The 18,817-nt window shown below is 38.8% G+C and overlaps 1 protein-coding gene across 2 annotated transcripts in view; it reads left to right on the top strand.

Moving 5' to 3' along the window:
• Positions 1 to 18,817, top strand: part of LOC121513348 (thrombospondin type-1 domain-containing protein 7A) — a 365,219-nt gene that overhangs the window by 224,438 nt on the left and 121,964 nt on the right. For both annotated transcript variants that reach the window (XM_041793044.1, XM_041793043.1), the window contains 2 exons: positions 7,478 to 7,672; positions 12,769 to 13,035. In XM_041793044.1, the coding sequence (XP_041648978.1) occupies positions 7,478 to 7,672; positions 12,769 to 13,035 (462 nt within the window). The remainder of the gene's footprint in view (positions 1 to 7,477; positions 7,673 to 12,768; positions 13,036 to 18,817) is intronic.

The raw sequence follows: 18,817 nt of genomic DNA, 5'->3' as shown, positions 1-18,817 counted from the left end.
TTGGGAAGGAAATGTGTTCACAACTCACTGGTGCCTCTGGAGACTCGTTTGACAGTTTGGATTGTTTCTCTGGTGCTTTTTTTCACCCCAGGCTCTTGTCATGCAATTTTAATCGAATGTCTCCTGTTGAAATTTAGGAGGAGTTGCTGCACCTTGCCTATAGCTCATGACAGCCAAACTTCCTCTTTGTATGGGCTTCACGCACAACTGACAAGTATTTTACAGGAGTCGTGGCTCTCCTTCTTTAAAGCATATTTCCCCTTGCCTTTTTATAGAGGATGGATGTACCATGTAGTCCTGGGAGGCTTTCATAAAAATCCAATTTCAGGGGGTCACGCAGAATGATCAATTTCATTATGTTGCTGCGCCTATAGAGGGCCATTATTAGTGCTTATATTTCTGTTTCTTCTTCAATAGCTTACAGTAATGGACAGAAGAATCAATTTATTCATGAAAATGCTTTATAAGTCTACTTTAGAGTTATTCACTGCACTGTCCCAGTCAATGCAGTTTTTTCCTGATCTAACACTTTATGACACCTGATGTCCAAACCTCTCAGCCCTCATTTTCACCTCTCTGACACCTGTAAATGACAAAAACCTGTTTTTCACTTAAACTGGTCATTTATATGAGTGTTTTTATTGTATAAGGTACATGATAGAAAGTCTTGAAATGACCTATAGATGTCAGCCAAATGTAACACACAGATTAAAAGTACTTAATGTAAATTCTGCTGCCAGGGGCTCTCCATTAAAACAGTCAGAAAAACAAGCAGGGACCACAGCTTCTCAGCTCCGCCCACATCCACTGTGTACTTCCTGCTTTGAATTGAAATCTCGATTTAACTAAACAGCTTTCCATACAGTGTTTTCACTAAACAACAAACTACAATTTTGGTTTCATTGATGAATATCCTACAATGTGGGAGAAAAGCTGTTAAAAGTAGCCTTCTTGGTTAATGCTATGAGCAAACTTGCAAAGCATTCTGCTTTTTCTTGCAGCGCAAACCAGGACGTGCACTTTTCACAGCTTTTCTCTTTTATTACAGGAAATTCACCCACGAAACCAAAATGCTGGTTTACATCTTATGGAGTACAATTTTTAATGAGGTCCCTTTAAAAATCAAGAAGTACACAGACAAGCCCTAGACATCCTTTCATTTGGGACAACCTGGGCTTTAAGAATATATGTGTTGCCATATATCACTTGAATTTTTAAAAAAGTTAAAACCCCCCTCCCACAGAAAAAAAACAACAAAAAAAACAATGTATTAAATACAGTAACATTAATGGCTAAGAGTTTTTTGCACAAACTTGTTTTCTCATCTCATTGGGACTAAAGAATAAAGAAAATATAAATCTGTGACAAAAAGTCTTTAAAATATTCACATTTTTACAAAAAACATCCTTGAACTTTTGGGAATTTGAGTCATTATTTAAAGTGCTGTGACTCTGAGGGAAAAATTACAGCCTCCCTGTGTTTATTTTGTCTCTATTATGAGTCATTCAAGTGCTTCTTAATCTTCAAAGCCTGTGCACATGCACTGTTCAGCAAACCATGACGTGACAACGGAACAGCTGCCCATTGGCTGTCACAGGCCACCCGCAATGTATTCTGGGATACTAACTGAAAATATGGCAGTGGGCTATCCAATGTAGCAGACTTACTGTGGGAACCATCAAAAAATCTATTGGATTAAATGGATGAAAAGATGTTCAATATCAGAGTTACTGGCCTGGATTAAATCTTTAAAGACCCCGAAAAGTCAGCCAAATTCCAGGCTCACAAGAAAATGTTCTGTAAGAGCTATGAACGTTGGGAGAACATCATTAGAAAAGCGCAACAGAGAGCTTTCAGAGGAACGAACAAGTGCCTACGATTTACAGTTCAAAAGTTACCAAGCAATTTACAAAGGGTGTGGCTGAGGAATGCATCTGTACCACGTGTGCTCTAAGGGTTAATTTTGTAACTTCATATCATTTTGTTTCATTTTTATTTATTGTTATTTATGTAGCTATCTAGCTATTTATTTATGTACTTATTGACTGAATTACTTAACCCTTTAAAACCTACTGGATCATCTGCGCTCCCATTTGCATATCTACTTTTAACCTCACATAGAATTGTAACCAAATGAGATAGAGCAATAAATCTTTTTGCATATAAAGCCAGAGTAACACTAATATATCAAACATTCAGTGTGTTCCAGATTACTGTTTCCTTCTAGAAATATCCTTCCTTCTTTTGAAGAAATGTGGTATAAGTGCACACATCAAAAACAATATAATAAAATCTAAGCTATAAATGTGTTGTTTTCTTGCAGGTTACGAGTCGCACTTATTATTGCTTCAACATGGTCTTCTGCAAACACATGTATGCTCAGAAGTATCTTGCACACTTAGAGATTTGATTACACCACTGTGAATATTTATTTTTTTAAAAGATGCTGTCTTTTTGCAGATTGTGCACAATTTCATTTTATTTTTGCCACCATTCATAAAGATGAGTGTACACTTTTGGCACTTTAAGCAATTTAATTTGTTACTATGGACTTATCACATACAGTGCTCAACAAATTTATTAGACTGCCTGTCATATTTGTCTCAAAGACTATCCAGCACCATGAAGTGCTTTAATGCAGACTCTTTCATTTTCGGTGAGCTCTCCACGTTTTACCATTTTGAACAGGAATGAGGAATTTCAAACTGAATTCACCAAAATTTGAGCCAGCTCACTGGGCTTCTCTGAGAAGTCAGAAATGAATCAAGCATAACATTCAACCACTAAAACTAATTTTTCTGTTCAGGAATGCAAGTAAATAACTATAATTTGACATATTAATAAAGAAATAATAATGTGCTTTACTAATTTTTCCCATTTTTTTGTAAATCAGTCAATTTGAAAATTCATGGATAACAATAATAATGATATTTTAGCATTAAAAATATCATTTGGGTTAAAGAGCTTCTACATATTCATGTATTAACCATTGCAGAAACATAAAAAATTATTTTGGTAATTACCAGTGCTGTTAATTTAGGGCAGCTGTGGCATAAAACTTACTTTGGTTAGGGTTAGGGTGGTCTAATAAATTTGTTAAGCACTGTATATATCATCGAATTTGGGATCAAAGGGTTGTATTAATGTATAGCCAATTCAAATACTGTAAAAATGTAAAGATATGCTCTGGCGGACTTGTTGTATGATAGGTCATAAAAGGCTAATTGATTCTTTAGTAAGGAAAGTGAAGAAATGAATTTGAGAAATCACTATGCAACATTGCAAGTGACTTTAATTTACAGGTAACTGCCTCAGATTCCAAGCATAGTATGAAAACAGGTAGTCTTTTTATTATATAAAAAGAAAACATTAAAGATCTGACTTTTAATTTGAACAACATACTTGAAAAGTCCCTGTTGCCTACACACAGGCCTGGTACGTATTGACAGACAGGCTGAAAACCAGGTGCAGTAAATCTGCTTCAGCAAACAAAGGCTGTGAACTCTTTGAGCCTGAGCCATCGTTCTCCAGAGTGAATAACGCAAAAGCTCTCATTCATAATCCATTCAGTTTAACATTTACCATAAATACAGGCCCATTCAGTTACAACACTGTCAAATATTCCCTGCTTCTACTTGTTTTTTTGTTATTGTTTGGATGAAGACCCCCCCGGCGGTGGCACATACTCCATCTTTACACAAATACATCTCACTATCTTCTTTGGCCTTCATTCTCTCTCAGTGTTTGTGTTCTCTACCTGCACTGAGGCTTTTCTTTAAGGGCACGGACACTGCTGATGCTTTATCAAACACAGAAAAACTGAGAACACGTGCTTCTCTCTCTCTTCACACACATGTATGAGAAAAGACCTGACCTCACAGAGCACCGCACGAAAGCTTTCCAAACCAATAGCAGTGCCCGTGGGGGTTCTACAGAAATGTGCTGAGAGATTGATTTCTCCATAGGTACAGCCCTGCAGAATGTCGGCATCACGGGAAAATGAAATATTGCAGCAACACAAGTAATAGGCTTTATTGAAAGAACAAAGAAGAGGATGATGTAAGCCAACACAAATTGAATTGTAGGCTTCAAATCAATTGTGGAGAGACAAACTTATGTCTGCTCTGCTAGGGATTGTTTTTAAGCCCCCCCATGAGGTCCAGCCTGAATAATGCATTAACAAAATTCTCATTAACTATTTACTTGCACACTTCAGAACTCTATGTGATGAAACCAAAGGGAGAAAAATATCTGGGTCTCTTATTAAAAAGGCAATCCATGTAAATTTTATGTGAAAGTCATTTAACTTGTGGCTTTGAAGGAGTGTGTTTAATGTGAGAAAATTACTTCACTGAGATACCGTCATTAGTGTCAAATTGAAACGAGTGGCTCTTCTATGCAGAAAAAAACACTCATTGCAAACATGAGTGTGCAAAGGCTGGCACTGTTAATTAACTCTTTTTACCATTAAAAGGATAGAAAATATTTTAACTTTACTGACAGTAAATCAGTTTATTCTATTAATAATTAATCTGAAGTTAGAAAACTAGTTACACACATCTGTGTCAAAAATCAACAAATAATAGAAACTATTATTATTACTATTTAAAAATCTCCCAGTCTGCACTCAAGCAGTACTCCAGGATTATGTAACTTCCTGTGGGTCAAGCACGATTTCATTATGAAAGCGTCCATGGCAAAGAGGAACATTTTGACTGGTTATTCAATAATCTGTCTCAAGTAAAAGAGGCTGTCTGCTCTTCTCCAAGTTCTCTGTGATCCATCTCACCATACAGGAGCAGGGTTTGGGTCGTTCTCACTCACATACACAAATAGACTTTGGATAATGACAACTTCATTCCTTCACTGTTGCTCCAGCCTGTGCAGTGCAAATTAATGATGGCACATAGCTGCTTTCACGGACTCTCTTTTTTTCCCCCCATGGTCAGCATAGCGCATGATAAAAGTGACTTTATCAGTTGCAAGTTCAATTGCACAAACTCACCTTGTAATGCAGAATCCTTCATGGTATTGCAGCCATTTTATTGAGTAGAATTTCTTGACTTGGTCTTAAAGTGTTGGCTTGTAAATGGTTTACCACTATTTGACTGACAGGACTCAATCAGTTGTCACTAACAACAGAAAATCACCCTATATGGTGACTTATACAGGAGTACCTCAGGGCCCTATCTTGGGGCCACTTCTATTTTCATTGTATTAATGACATCACTGAAACAATACAGAATTGTAAAAATTCATCTTTATGCTGATGACACAATTTTATATACTCATTACAACAAAATCTGATTAATCTAAAGCTCACACTGAACCCCACAAAAACCAAATAAATGTTTTTTTCCAGACAGATCTTGACCCCTTGTGATGCTACCTTGTCTACGTTAAACTATGTAATCATTGAACGTATTCAACACTTCAAGTATCTGGGTATTTGGCTAGATCAGGATTTTTCTTTTAAATCACACCTTTCAAATTTGATTGGAAAAATAAGGCCCCAGCTAGGGTTTCTTACAGGAATAAGTCTTGCTTAAAGACGAATAATAGAAAAGAGATTGTTCAGGCAACAATACTGCCTGTTTTGGATTATGGAGACCCTCTTTATACACATGCAGCTGTTTCCATGTTGAAGCTTTTGGATGCTGTACATCACAGTGCTCTTCATTTTATCACTGGTGATAGATTTCGTACTCATCATGACATGTATTTGTAATTGTTCATTATATATTTTTCTGTTGTTCTTTAATTGCTGCAGGGCAGCACTGGGAAAGAGACCACAGTCTCAGTGGGTTCTCCCTGCTAAAATAAAGGATAAATAAAAATTTCCAAGTCAAGTAGAGAACAGGCCTACTGCCTAGCATGTAAACCTCCACGGATTACTTTTTGTTTTGAGCTGAGGACTCCGTTAATCGACAACAGCTCTCCATACAGTGTATTTACTAAACATTAAACCAAAGTTTTGGTTTCACGGACAAATTTCAATGAAGGTGAAAAGTTGTTAAAAGTGCCCTCCCTTGGGGGTGCAGGTGGCCTAGTGGTTTAAGGCGTGCCCCATGTACACGGTCGGCCTGGGTTCAAAATCTGGCCTGTGGCACTTTCCCACATGCCCCCAGCTCTCCTATCACTATTTCTGATTCTATCCACTGTCCTATGCAGTCAATTAAAGGATAAAAAGTCCAAAAATAATCTATGAAAGTGCCCTTCCTGGTTCATACTACTTTTCCATATGAGAATTATGGAGGCCACTGTGCTCTTGGGAGCCTTCAGTGCAGCAGACATTTTTGTAGCCTTTCCCAGATCTTTGCCTTGCAACAATCCTGTCTCTGCAGGCAGTTCCTTTGACCACATGGCTTGGTTTTTGCTCTGATATGCACTATCAGCTGTGAGGCCTTCTATGGAGAGATGTGTGCCTTTCCAAATCATGTCCAATCAGTTTAATCTACCCCAGGTGGCCTCCAGTCAAGGTGTAGAAACATCCCAGCAAAGATTAAGAGAAATGTAAGGAAGGTGAGCTAGTCTTTTTGCAAAGGGTCTGAATACTAATGGCAATGTGATATTTCAGTTTTTTTATTTTTAATGAATCTGCAAAAATTTCTAAAATTCTGTTTACTTTATCATGATAGGGCACTAAGTGTAGATTACTGAAAATAAAAATGATATTTTGGGACTGTTGCATCAGGCTGCAGCATAAGATAAACAAAAAAGTGAAGGTTTACCAGAGGATTGTGCAAAACATGCTGCAGGCTTTTGCAAACTTTTTTTGGAAGTTGCATGATTTACTCAGAAAATCTCTTCACTTCTGACATGCATAGAAATGAGTGTTGAAAATTTCCTCTAATTGCTTTGTTTTCACACCATATGTTCACATTGCACATGTGTGCAAAGGCCTTTATCCCACCATTTCCCTCTTTTCCTCTATTTCCGAGTCTCTGTGAAAGAGTGCGCAGCAGAGGAATGCTAATTCACATCTGAAAACAAACTGACAAATCAAAGTGTTTCTTTTTCTTTTCTGGTATGCTTTTAAAAAATATCCTAGTGCTGAAGGAGATACTTGAATTATTAAAAAACAAAATAAGCCGTCAAATGATTTGTCTTGCAGAACAAACTCTGATTAAAAATCAGCCGAAATATTACAACTTCTCTTTGTTTTTTTTTATTACAGGAAGACAACTTGAGTGCAGTGCCAATGAAAGTTTCATAAAAGTTTAGAAAGCTACTTCTAAATAAATCATCCATCTTTGATCGCTACATTACACAATTTCTTTCTCTCAGTTGTGCCTAAACTTTCAAGGACCACAATTTGTTTACTTTCAGCCACTGGAGGTGTGTAATTATCAGGTGCATTAAATCCATTGCATTGAACAACACTTAAAATGACAGCCAATCAATCAGCTGAAGCAATGAAAAACACATTCACATTCAAATGAGGCCTTTTTGACCCTTTTCCCTCTAACTCTTCCAGCTGTGTCCTGTCGCCAGCTGGACGGGACGCAGGCCGACATCAGCGAGTGTCTGAAATTCGCCAAAGCCATGCCCGCCATCACTCAGCGCTGTCAGCTCCCCTGCCAGGATGACTGCCAGCTGACCAACTGGTCCAAGTTCTCGTCCTGCACAGCTGACTGTGTGGGTGTCCGTACCAGAAAGAGAGCATTGATAGGTGAGTACAGAGAGCAGCACAGCTCGGACAATGAGCTGCTGTTTCTGAACCATTTTTTTTTTTTTTTTTTTTTTTTTTTTTCTGCTGAGTTTACTTCCACTGTAGTTAAAATGTTGGTGAAGTATAAGTCAATTTAGGGCGTAATGTTGACGGTAACGCTCCAAGACACAAGCAATAAAAAGAAACAACAGGTCATAAATCTATTTAGATAGTTCTTGCCAGCTAAATGCTCCAGTGGGATTGAAGCAACAAATCTGAGATAACTCCTCAGCCTTTGTTATCCATCAGACCGTCCCCAGAGAGACGCCCTGTGCATCACAGCTATAAAAGCAAAATGACAAACAAGAATGGTGCAGTGCATTAAGAAACCTGCACAAAAGGTCATGCAGAGGAGAGGAGATGACTTATACTTCTCAGAAAGTTGAGCTATTTTCCAAAATTTGCAAGAAGGGTTCGTCAAATGCATGCAGTCCCTTTTTGAAGAGGCAGTTTTCAGCTTTAAGTTATGAAGGAGAGGGATTGGATCTTGTAATTTAATTCAGAAAACTACAGCTACATTTCACAGATGTTATCATGCAACATGTCAGATATTTGCAACACCATTGAACATCCTTTTTCTAGTTAAAATAAAAATATGCTCCTTAAAGTGTTAGGACTGGGTTAACAGATTGCCACATGTCATGCCCCACTTTCTCTTAATCTCCCCTGTCTTTCTCTCTCTATATGCTGTCCTGTCCCTTAAATAGAGGCACCCAAACCTAATAATAATACACATCATAAGCCTAGCTGATTTTAAGGGATGATATTTGGCATTTGGCCAATTATCTGTATCAGCATTTTCTTTTCTGACCTTGCCTAAATAAATAAATTAAAATGTGCTTCTTTGGCTCCACTGTGAGATGTATCCTCCCCTCTGGCATTGTTTTCTCTTTTTACAGTCTCAGCTAATGGCCCGCCAACACTGTCTGATTGGCTTGACATCACACGAGTACTAGCCAATCAACACATAGGCCTGGGGGCCTTATTAGCTGTGTTCCTCAATAGTATCATGGAAATGCTGAAAAAAACAAAACCATGGGGGAAATGCAGTAAAAAACAATGATTTAAAAAGTTTTTAATCAGACATAAGTTTTAATTAGTATCTAAAATCTGTGTGTGTGTGGGTGTGTAAATAAATATGTATGTGTTTTCAAAATTACACTCTGATTTTAAATATTTAATCACAGAAAGAACAGGATATAACTGAATAAAAAATATATATGCAGATTAATTGTACGCTGACATCATCACACAACTGTCCACAGCAGCTCAGTGGGAAAAATTCCCACTATTCCTAAATTTTTTTTTAGTTTAATCAAACTTTAAACATTTGATCTTTGCTTTTTAATGTAAATCTACTTCTGTCACTGTTTTAAAGTCTTGAAATTGTCATTTAGAATATTAACATCAGCAGTACTTGTTGACAAATGTGGCTCACATGCTGTGAAAGGTAATTCATGGGCTAAAAAACATTTTCGATTTTTATATCTAATTTTGATTAAGTGGTATAAAGATGTTTTGGGTGAAAACACAGGATGTACGGTGCTGTGAAAAACATTAGCCCCCCTCCTAATTTTTTTTATATATTGCCTTTTTTGTCACACTTAAATGTTTCAGATCATCAACATGATTTTAATAATAGACAAAGATAACTTGAGATAATATAAAATGCAGTTTTTAAATGATTATTTCATTTATTAAGGGATAAAAGCCATCCAAACCTGTCTGGCCCTCTGTGATCAAGTAATTGCCCCATAACCATAATAACTGGTTGTTCCACCCTTCCACCCAACAACTGCAAGCAAGAGTTTATGATAACCGGTAATGAGTTTTTCACATTGCTATGAATTGTTTTAATTTGCCTACGTTGGAGGGTTTTCAAGCCTGTTTGAGGTCATACCACAGCGTCTTGATCGTATTTAAGTCCAGACTTTGACAAGGCCACTCAAAAACCTTCATTTTTTTTTTTGCCACTCAGAGGTAGACTTGCTGGTGTGTTTCCTGCTTTATAACCCAAGTGTGCTTGAGCTTGAGGTCATGAACTTATGCCCGGACATTCTTCTTCAGGATTTTCTGGCAGAGAGCAGAATTCATGGTTCAAACAATTACAGTGAGTTGTCCAGGTCCTGAAGCACTAAAGCAGCCCCAGACCATCACACTACCACCACCATGTTTGACTGTTGACATGATGTTCTTATTAGTTTTACTCCAGATGTAACAGGATGCACACTTTGCAAAAAAGTCCAGGTTTTGTCTTGTCAGTCCACAGATTTTTTTCTCTATCATCAAGAAGTGTTGGTCTTGGAACTCTTTCATGGATGCCATTTTTCCCCAGTCTCTTTCTTGTTGTTGAATCATGAACTCTGACCTTACGTGAATCAAGTGAGGCCTGCAGGTCTTCAGATGTTGTTCTTGGATTTTTGTGGCCTCCTGGATGAGTCATTGATGCACTCTTGGAGCCATTTTGGTAGCCCAGGAAAGTTCACCACTGTTCCAAATTTTCCACATTTGTGGGTAATGGCTCTCAATGTGTTCAGCTGGAATCCCAAAGCCTTCAAAAAGGCTTTGTAACCCTTTCCAGACTGATAGATGTCAATGACTTTGTTTCTAATCTGTTCTTGAATTTCTGTAGATGATGCCATGATGTGTTGTTTTTTGAGATCTTTTAGCCTACTTCACTTTATCAGACAGGTTCTATTTGAAGACCCTGTAAGGTGGGTTTAATTTGGTGGGGCCAATATATGGGCTCATGATGTCATGAGCTCACAATGGGGAATTGACCCCGCCCCTCTAACATTGCAATATAAAATCACAGAGCAGTTCATCTCAGTACAGTCTGTTGTTAGCTGATGTGACTGCCTTTATTGAATGTTAATGGTCAGTTAAATGTTGTTTTTTTGTTCATTGTGAGGTAAATCTATCAGCCACAGTGGTCTGTGGATCATCTAAAGCATCATAACAGAGATTTGAGTCTGAAAACAGACTTTATCTCTTCTTCTGAGGTCAACAAAAAGGTCAAGAGGCAGGCCTAATGCTGTGAGTGCTTTCCTCCATTCAGATTGTAACATTTTTAAAACCTGAGAGGGTCATATTTCTCCTGAGTGGGTGTGGCTTCAGCTCATTCAACAGACATGCCCACACCATCCTGGAGCAGATTTTACAGCCTCATAGCTTAATTTTATGAACTTAGAGATGTTTTATTTGAATATATATATATATATATATATATATTTATACATACATATATATAACTTAGCACTGCTGATAAATGATTTTGACATTTAAAAAGTTAAAAAGTAAAGTTTAAAGACTCAAAATCTGAGAAAAGTACATTTATTAGTTCAACAAGGTTAAAACGTGAAATTGAAATTGGAAAATAATGTTTTTTAATGGCAAATTTATTAGAAAGAAAGTCAAAATCATGCATTTAAAAGGTCAAAATATGAAATAAAATTTGTAATGAAATTAAAAGTCAAAATACGATTCAAAATTTTAAATTGTAAGTCTAAAAGTTCAAAATATGGGATTATGAAGTCAAAGTTTGGAGTTGAAAATATAAAGTAAAATACCAAATTATTGGTTAAAAAGGTAAAAATAAGACTTAAAAATTACTTAGAAATTAATTATGAATCTTACAGCTCAAAATATTATATGGGAAGTCAAAATTATGAGTTGAAATGCTCAAAATATGAAATAAAAAGTAAAAATCCTAAGTTTGAGTGCTAATTGTGAGATGCTAAATTGAAACTGTGGAATTAAAACACAATGAATTTCTTTTCCCACATTCCTGACTTCTTGCCTAAATATTTTTAGTCCTTTCTTTTTCAGATTTTGTGACTTAACAAGGAAAACTTTAATCATCAAGGACAAGTTCACATTTCTATACTTGAGGAAATCTGCAGACCTCAGACTGATGGACCAGTTATAACAGAAATATGCTCATCTTGCGGGCCGGATTTGACTTTTCCACAGGCCAGATTTGGCCCCCGGGCCTTGAGTTTGACACCTGTGCCCTAGTCTAAGCCAGACTTAAGGTTTTAGGAGCTGGCTTTAAGGGTGTTGATTTAGCTCAGGATCTGGTCACATGACCTGATTCTGTGACTTGCTGCATGTCTTCCTCCACACTCTCTTTCCTTATTTCTTGCTTTTTTTCAGCCAGCTATCTAAAAAAAGACAAAAAAGCCCCAAAAATCTCAGGAAGCAGGCTTCTTAACTATAGAAAAAGCCTGGCAACAAAACAGATCACATAGTCAGAATCTGACAGTTTCATTTTCACAGCAATAATTAATATAGCAAACGCCAAGCTTTAACTTTGAAGGTGACATAACCTAAAAAGTAGAAGACGAAAGTGTAAAGTTCTGGAGTAGGAGGAAGAACAAACTTTGATATTAAAACAGCACAGAGGCAGATTCATTAAAGAGGGAAGCAAAGTGTATCATGATGTTGAGAAAAATGCATACTTTGTTGCAGCCTGTTAGTCACAGTATGTCGCCTAAATGCAATTAGCAACAAGCAGCTGTGGTCTGATGAATATACTTTGCCAAAACATATTCAAATGCTCAACAAGATTTTATGGACAAACTAGCTCAAAGGAGACCATGGAAACAGCAGCAGCTCATTATTCCAGTGTTGGTTTGGTAGAAAACTATCCAAGGTAACTCTGCTTGTTTTCATTGGAAAGAGCTTTGAATGAAAAAATTTGACGGCACAGTGATCTATGATTAATACTGGACATGCTGAAAGATAAAAAACATCAAGGTTTTAAAGGCAACCAGCTCTCTGTTTGAAACTATTTTTTTTCCAGTGTGATATATCATCAGGAGCTGCTGTCCCCTGATGCATGCGTCAATCATGAGCAGGGAGTCAGGGCAGAAACTCTTGTGTCATCCAGCCTGTTTTTTTTTTTTTACTGAGTACACCATCCCAAACAAAGCTTTGACAGTAGCCTTGAGTATGATCAGATTAAAAGCCTTGTAGAGACAGAAACCCACTCCCACCATGTGGAGTCACCTCTCCCACGGCTACTCTGCTCATCTTTACCCCTCTGCTGTCCTCAGGAAGGAGCAAAAAGAAAGACAAGTGCAAGAACACCCAAATGTACCCTCTGAGTGAGACCCAGTACTGCCCCTGTGACAAGTACAACGCCCAGCCGGTGGGGAATTGGTCCGACTGCATCCTGCCCGAGGCGGGCCGAGCGGAGAGCACCCTGGGGCTCAAGGTCCAGGGAGACATCAAGGAGTGTGGACAGGGCTACCGCTACCAGGCCATGGTGTGCTACGACCAGGACAACAGGCTGGTGGAGACGCTGCGCTGTAACAGTCACGGTGAGTTTACATGTCTGTCAATCAGAGTCTGAGTGACAGGTCTAATCAAAAACAAAACAAACATCTGTCCTGATATGTACATAGATTTCAGGATATTTCATCAGGCTTTGGTGATTCTCCCTGTGATCCACAAAAATACCATGGAGGGGAATTTATTTTTGTTTGTGATGCTCACAGCATCAATAAATGTATCACAGTATAGTTATTTTAGCTGTTTTTATATTCAACAGCACAGAACTGAAACAATTACATCTTTATAATAGATGACAAAGCAATTTTGGGGGCCAAAAAGTGAAGTTTGACTCTTTGTCATAGGATTGAATAACAAGTGTAAAATAAAATACCGTTGACTTTTGTTGACCCCAGCAAAATTCTATGAAACAAGACCCTGAAGTTTCCATGCAGAGGGTGTTTTAATCGATACTTTCTCACTAGTAAATCCAAAGGAGTAGATGCAGTGAGCATCAAAAATATTAGTCCTCTGCACCTGATTGAACTGGGTGAAAGTGACTCGAGTGCTACGGTTTCTTCTTTAGATTTGCCTGTGAGAGTATCCATTAAAGCATTTATTTTTTTTGTACCTTACTGGTCCTTTCTGAGAGCTCCTATCTCCACCTGTGGAGGAGCTGAAGTGCAAGAATAAATAGTGTTTGATTAACTAATCATTTCAAATGAGATGGACAGAAACCCAGTTTAAATTCACCCAGGGACTAAATGATCAAATACTGTTATATGCTAAGACATCGGCTCTTTATGGTAGACACTCCCAAAGAATTAAGAACCTCTCCTCTCACAGTGTCTCATGATTTTGTAACTTTTATTGTGTTTTAGCTGTTTTAACAATGTTTAAAGATGCTCCAGCAACATTGTGGCATCCCAGACGTAGACTCCATTGACTCCTGTTACATCACACTACTAGGGATGTAGTGGTATCAAAATCTCATGGTACAATAACACCTCAGTAACAACTCCACAGTATGGTTTATATTGTTGCATCGATAAAAAAAACCCCAAAACAACAAAAAAAAACTTGACAATTGCACTTTGAATATTTTAACATGTGCAAAAGAGTGCTATAGGTGTGCATTATAACCTGACACTCCAGATGGATTTGTTTCACACATCCATCTGGGAAAGCTTCTATAGGAAATGTTTGGGAAAAGGCAGAGGCTTTGAAAGAAACTCGGAGTGTGATTGGATGAACATTCTGTCTGTCACATCTCTACGGGCCAATCAGAGCAACAAAACACGTGACGTAGCCGCTATCAAGCTGCACTTGTGCAGCTACTGAGGAATAACGCGAAACATGCTGACTATAGACATGGAAGTACTTGACTTTTGTTGTTTTTGAAAAAAAAAGCAACTCACTGCTGTTCTTAGCGCTTTAGCAGCATTCACACTAAGCTCTTCTGCTATAATTTCACCGGCCTCTTGCTGCTGCTTGCTTACGTCACAAATCTGCTGGGCCTAAAAGAACTACCCCGATCACTGATTGGTCCTGTCACTTTCTAACCAGGCCCAAACGGTTCAGATGGGAACTTTGCAAGATGGATTCACCAGTGAGAAACATGGAAATGGGCGTATCCATCTGCTTTGCAAGGTTATGTGCATTAGGCTTAAAAATATAAACTTTCATGGCATGGTCATGTGTAGACCTAAAAACACACTTCAACGTGTCCTGGCATCAAGCCTTCATCAGGAAATCAAACTTTCTGATGCCGAAACACGTTGAAGTGTGTTTTTAGGTCTACACATGACCATGCCATGAAAGTTTATATTTTTAAGCCTAATGCACATAACCTTGCAAAGCAGATGGATACGCCCATTTCCGTGTTTCTCACTGGTGAATCCATCTTGCAAAGTTCCCATCTGAAACTCACAATAATTAGCAAGAAAAACAACTTTAAGGGCCAGATCCACAAAAAATGGATTGCTCCTGCTAATAGCGCCGTTATTTGCGCAGAATTAGCTCACGCAATCTGCCCTGTTTTAGTGCCTTATCCTCAAAAGAATTTGCTCTAATCATATGCAGGTGCTAACACGCCCACACAGTTTGGCAGTTGAGCGCTATTTGCACCTCTGATTGCAATAAGCCGCATGGCATCTAGTAGCGCAAGGATCATGCGGCCTGGCAACCAGTATCTGCAGATGATTTCATTGTCGCTTAGATCAAATAGTGATGCTCTCCTCCGATAAATCCTTTCTTGTGCGCACCTGCCATCTCACCTGCCATGGTGCATTCACCTGGCTACAGTCACTGCTGCCATGATTACCGCAGAGTCCTGGCATGACAGCCCTTATATAGGCTATGCTCCACAGTTACCACCAATTGAGAGCAATTTGCAATCATTTTGAGCGAGAGAGAGAGTGAGAGAGGGAGAAAGAGATATTGCGCGGATTTAATACATGGGTCTCACTGGCGGTAAATAGCACCGCTTTGCTGCCTGTGGCAATTAGCGCTGGTCTTAGGATTAGGTGGTGTTTGCAATGAGGCTCATTTGCATAGGAAGGGGGCAATTTTGCGCTGAATTTATGAATATTCCCTAATTTACATGCATGCAAATTGGACCGGCGCAGCGAGGAGTGGCAGTGCAGTTTGGATTCAGTTTGCGTGCATTTCACCCTTTGCGTATGCTTTGAGGATTGCACGCTGTTTTTTTCTGTCATTTGCACAGGTTTAGCGGTCGCAAAAGCAGTGCAATCCTTTAGAGGATCTGGTCCTAAGTGTCACAGAGAGGTTGTTGAACCATGTTCTAAGTTCACTGTTGGGCTAAAATAGGGGGCCAGTTTTCCAAGGCACAATTCCAGAAAGCGGACACGGGTATCGGATCTGTTCTTGGTATCGCTCCAACCCTATTGGACTCAGTATCAGGAAGGGAAAAACAGTACCGGAACATTTCTACCCTCAGGGCTTCTGTACTTTACAAACTTTTAGCTGTGATTTTTTCCAGACATACATAACATTCACAACTTTCTTAAAACAGCTCTCAAACTTTCTTTTGTACCAACCAGTTGAGACCCACTACTTTACAGTGCACTTCTAAGCCATATGAGTCATCTTTAGCTTGATATATTCATCCGCAAAGAAACTATTCAGGCATTTCTTCCACTTTAAAGAGAAACCTAAGAAAAATACATAACCTCTCTCATATCTCATGAACCGTTCTTGGATCTTGAGAAGCTGCGGCGCTCAGTGTTTTTTAAATACACCCACAGATTACACACATTATGTATAGCAACAACACGCCAGAGTATGTGAAAAGTGTTGATTTAATGCTTGGATATCCTTTCAAGTGCGGCCTGTGACCTGCCGATGGATGCAGCTCTGACAGATCTGCAGAGGTTCACAGGCCCAGAGGTGTTGTACATTATGTAGAAATCAGATGTTTCCTTCGCTAGCCTTGGTTCTTGGTGTCTGATGAGAAACATACAGTGGCACATCAGGATGCTGCAGATGCAAGAATAAGTGTTTGTAGTGTTAAATATTTATCTTGAAGCGAGGGATTATGTTAGTGCACGTATAAACGTTCCTCCCATGCAGGCCGGAGACTCCCTCTGAATGCCGAATCTCACAGAAGGAGTTTTTTCTTCCCTGGCACACTCCTGTCAGAATCATTTGTCTCCTCGTTGTAAGGTCTTATCTTAGATCCAAAATACTTCAAGCAAAGAAAGCCGGGTTCAGAAACTCGTTGTGAAATTGCTGTGAAATAGAATGCAGAGATGTTCAAATGAATACATCAGTGTTGTGCATATATAAACATGGCTTTAGCCTGCTTGTGTGAGTCACAGATTCAGATATGCGTCAGTTAATCTTAGTGTGGGTGTGACAAGAGCACGTCGTATGGCTGGCGCAATGTGTTAGTGTGTATTTTTACACCTATGTGAATGTCAGGGAGTGTGTGAGTGCAGCCATGCGTTCATCTTCAAGAATCAATGAGCTTCAAAAAAGAAGAAGTATTCATTAAGGTGCACATGAAAACAAAAAGCACATTCGTGTGGCTCAGCGTTAGTACTCTAAAACATCTCTAGATCTCTCCTTTATGCCACGTCCTTTTTTTCTGTGCCACTCTCTCCAACATCACTTTTAATCTTGATAGAGGAGGAGATGAGGTCCTTCCACGACTCGGCGGCTGACACAATGCCCTCGGCTATGATGGCGATCAAGGAAAACTGTGCCACTGTTATCTTTTATTCCACACGATCAACAGGGAAGAAAAAACGGGATCATCATTAAAAGTGCATGTTGATCTGAGCTTTGTGCTTCTAACTTTTGAGATTTCTTCTCTCATGAGTACCAGAATATTACAAGAAAAGATGCTGAATATTTGAGCGATGTTCTCAATAAATAAGTTCCTCCTCTCAGATTCAGATTTTGGAACAATATAATGAATGCAAAGAAGGCCATATCAAAGAAATATCTGAACAAGCACCACATAAAGGGTCTAAATTGAGCTTGATTGCAGGGGGTGACAAATAAACAGCAGACCAAGAAGTAAATATATCCAACTGACAAATTGCTGATTCTATTAGTTCCCTGCAATTATTGCAGCCGGCCACAAGAAGATCTAATTAGTGTGTTGTCATGTCCAATAAAATCAAGACTGAGAGTGCAGAAGTGGAGACTAGACAAGCAGGCTCAAGGCATGGCTGAAACTCTGCTGTACTGCCATCTTAAAGATCATCACATTTATGATATGATGCTACAGTATGGTACAATAAGCTTTACTTTACCTCTGGAGAATATTTTTCTTGGACTCATGGGCTGCACAGATTTATAATGAGGACTATCATCTCATTACACACAGAAAAACCTCAGTTTATCCAGTTGTATTGGCCTGAAAGTGGCATTTAGAACAGTTTATCCAAGCATATCATTGGTCCTTAACATTTTACATTGCTTATCAGCGATTCAGATCAACAGTACAGCTTCAGTGATGATCTAATATCAGAATTCACTTGCCCCTATAATGCAAATGACATAATTACTGTGGCTTTCGTACCCAGGTTTGGTATCCTGGCTTCATGTGGCATGCTACACTATGTTGTCAAAAGTATTCACTCACCTGCCTTGATTTGCATATTCTTCATCATATTTTTCATCTGTAGGGTTAAATATGACATTGGTCCACTGACTTTCCACAAGGTTTAGGAGTGTGTTTATGTATCCTTATTTCTACTGGGAAAATCCTTAGCTTGGGACAGCGCTAATCAACCCAACACCCACACTAAGCCAAAGGTCATGATGCAGCTGGGGGAAATCTTTCAGTAAGTCCCCTGCTATGTCCTATATATATATAAATATATATGACATAACTCATATAGTGCTTATATTTATGACGATATGAGACCTGTGATGCTCTGACCTTTACCATGACTTAATATTACAGGATGGCTCAGGGGGCCTTGGCCTCGTCTTTGCAGGGTGTGGTGAAGGAGAAGGGAATACAGACACTCTAGGAATCCATAAAGGGTAAAGCTTAAGGGCAAGTATCTCGCTGAGGACCTGTGAACTAGAGCAGTACTGCCGTGAACAGATTTGCCAGTGCGTGGCAACCCATATCTGTAATTACAAGCAAGTGTAGTGAGAGCCTGCATTGAGTTTTAGCCGTGAGGAGAGCAACAACATGTAGGTAGTTTGCTGTTGAGGTCAGCGTCTGTGGAGGATAATTATACACATTGCTTCATCCTCGCTGTACAGCTTTCAATGCCGTGCATGTTTTTTAAAGCACCGTGTGATAAGTCTGTCCCCTTGCCTTGAAGATTGGGATGCAGGACGTGTAAT

This window comes from Cheilinus undulatus, linkage group 8, assembly GCF_018320785.1.
Source record: "Cheilinus undulatus linkage group 8, ASM1832078v1, whole genome shotgun sequence".
NCBI lineage: Eukaryota > Metazoa > Chordata > Actinopteri > Labriformes > Labridae > Cheilinus > Cheilinus undulatus.
Note: the sequence above shows the minus strand (reverse complement) of the source record. Positions and strands in the feature narration are given on the sequence as shown.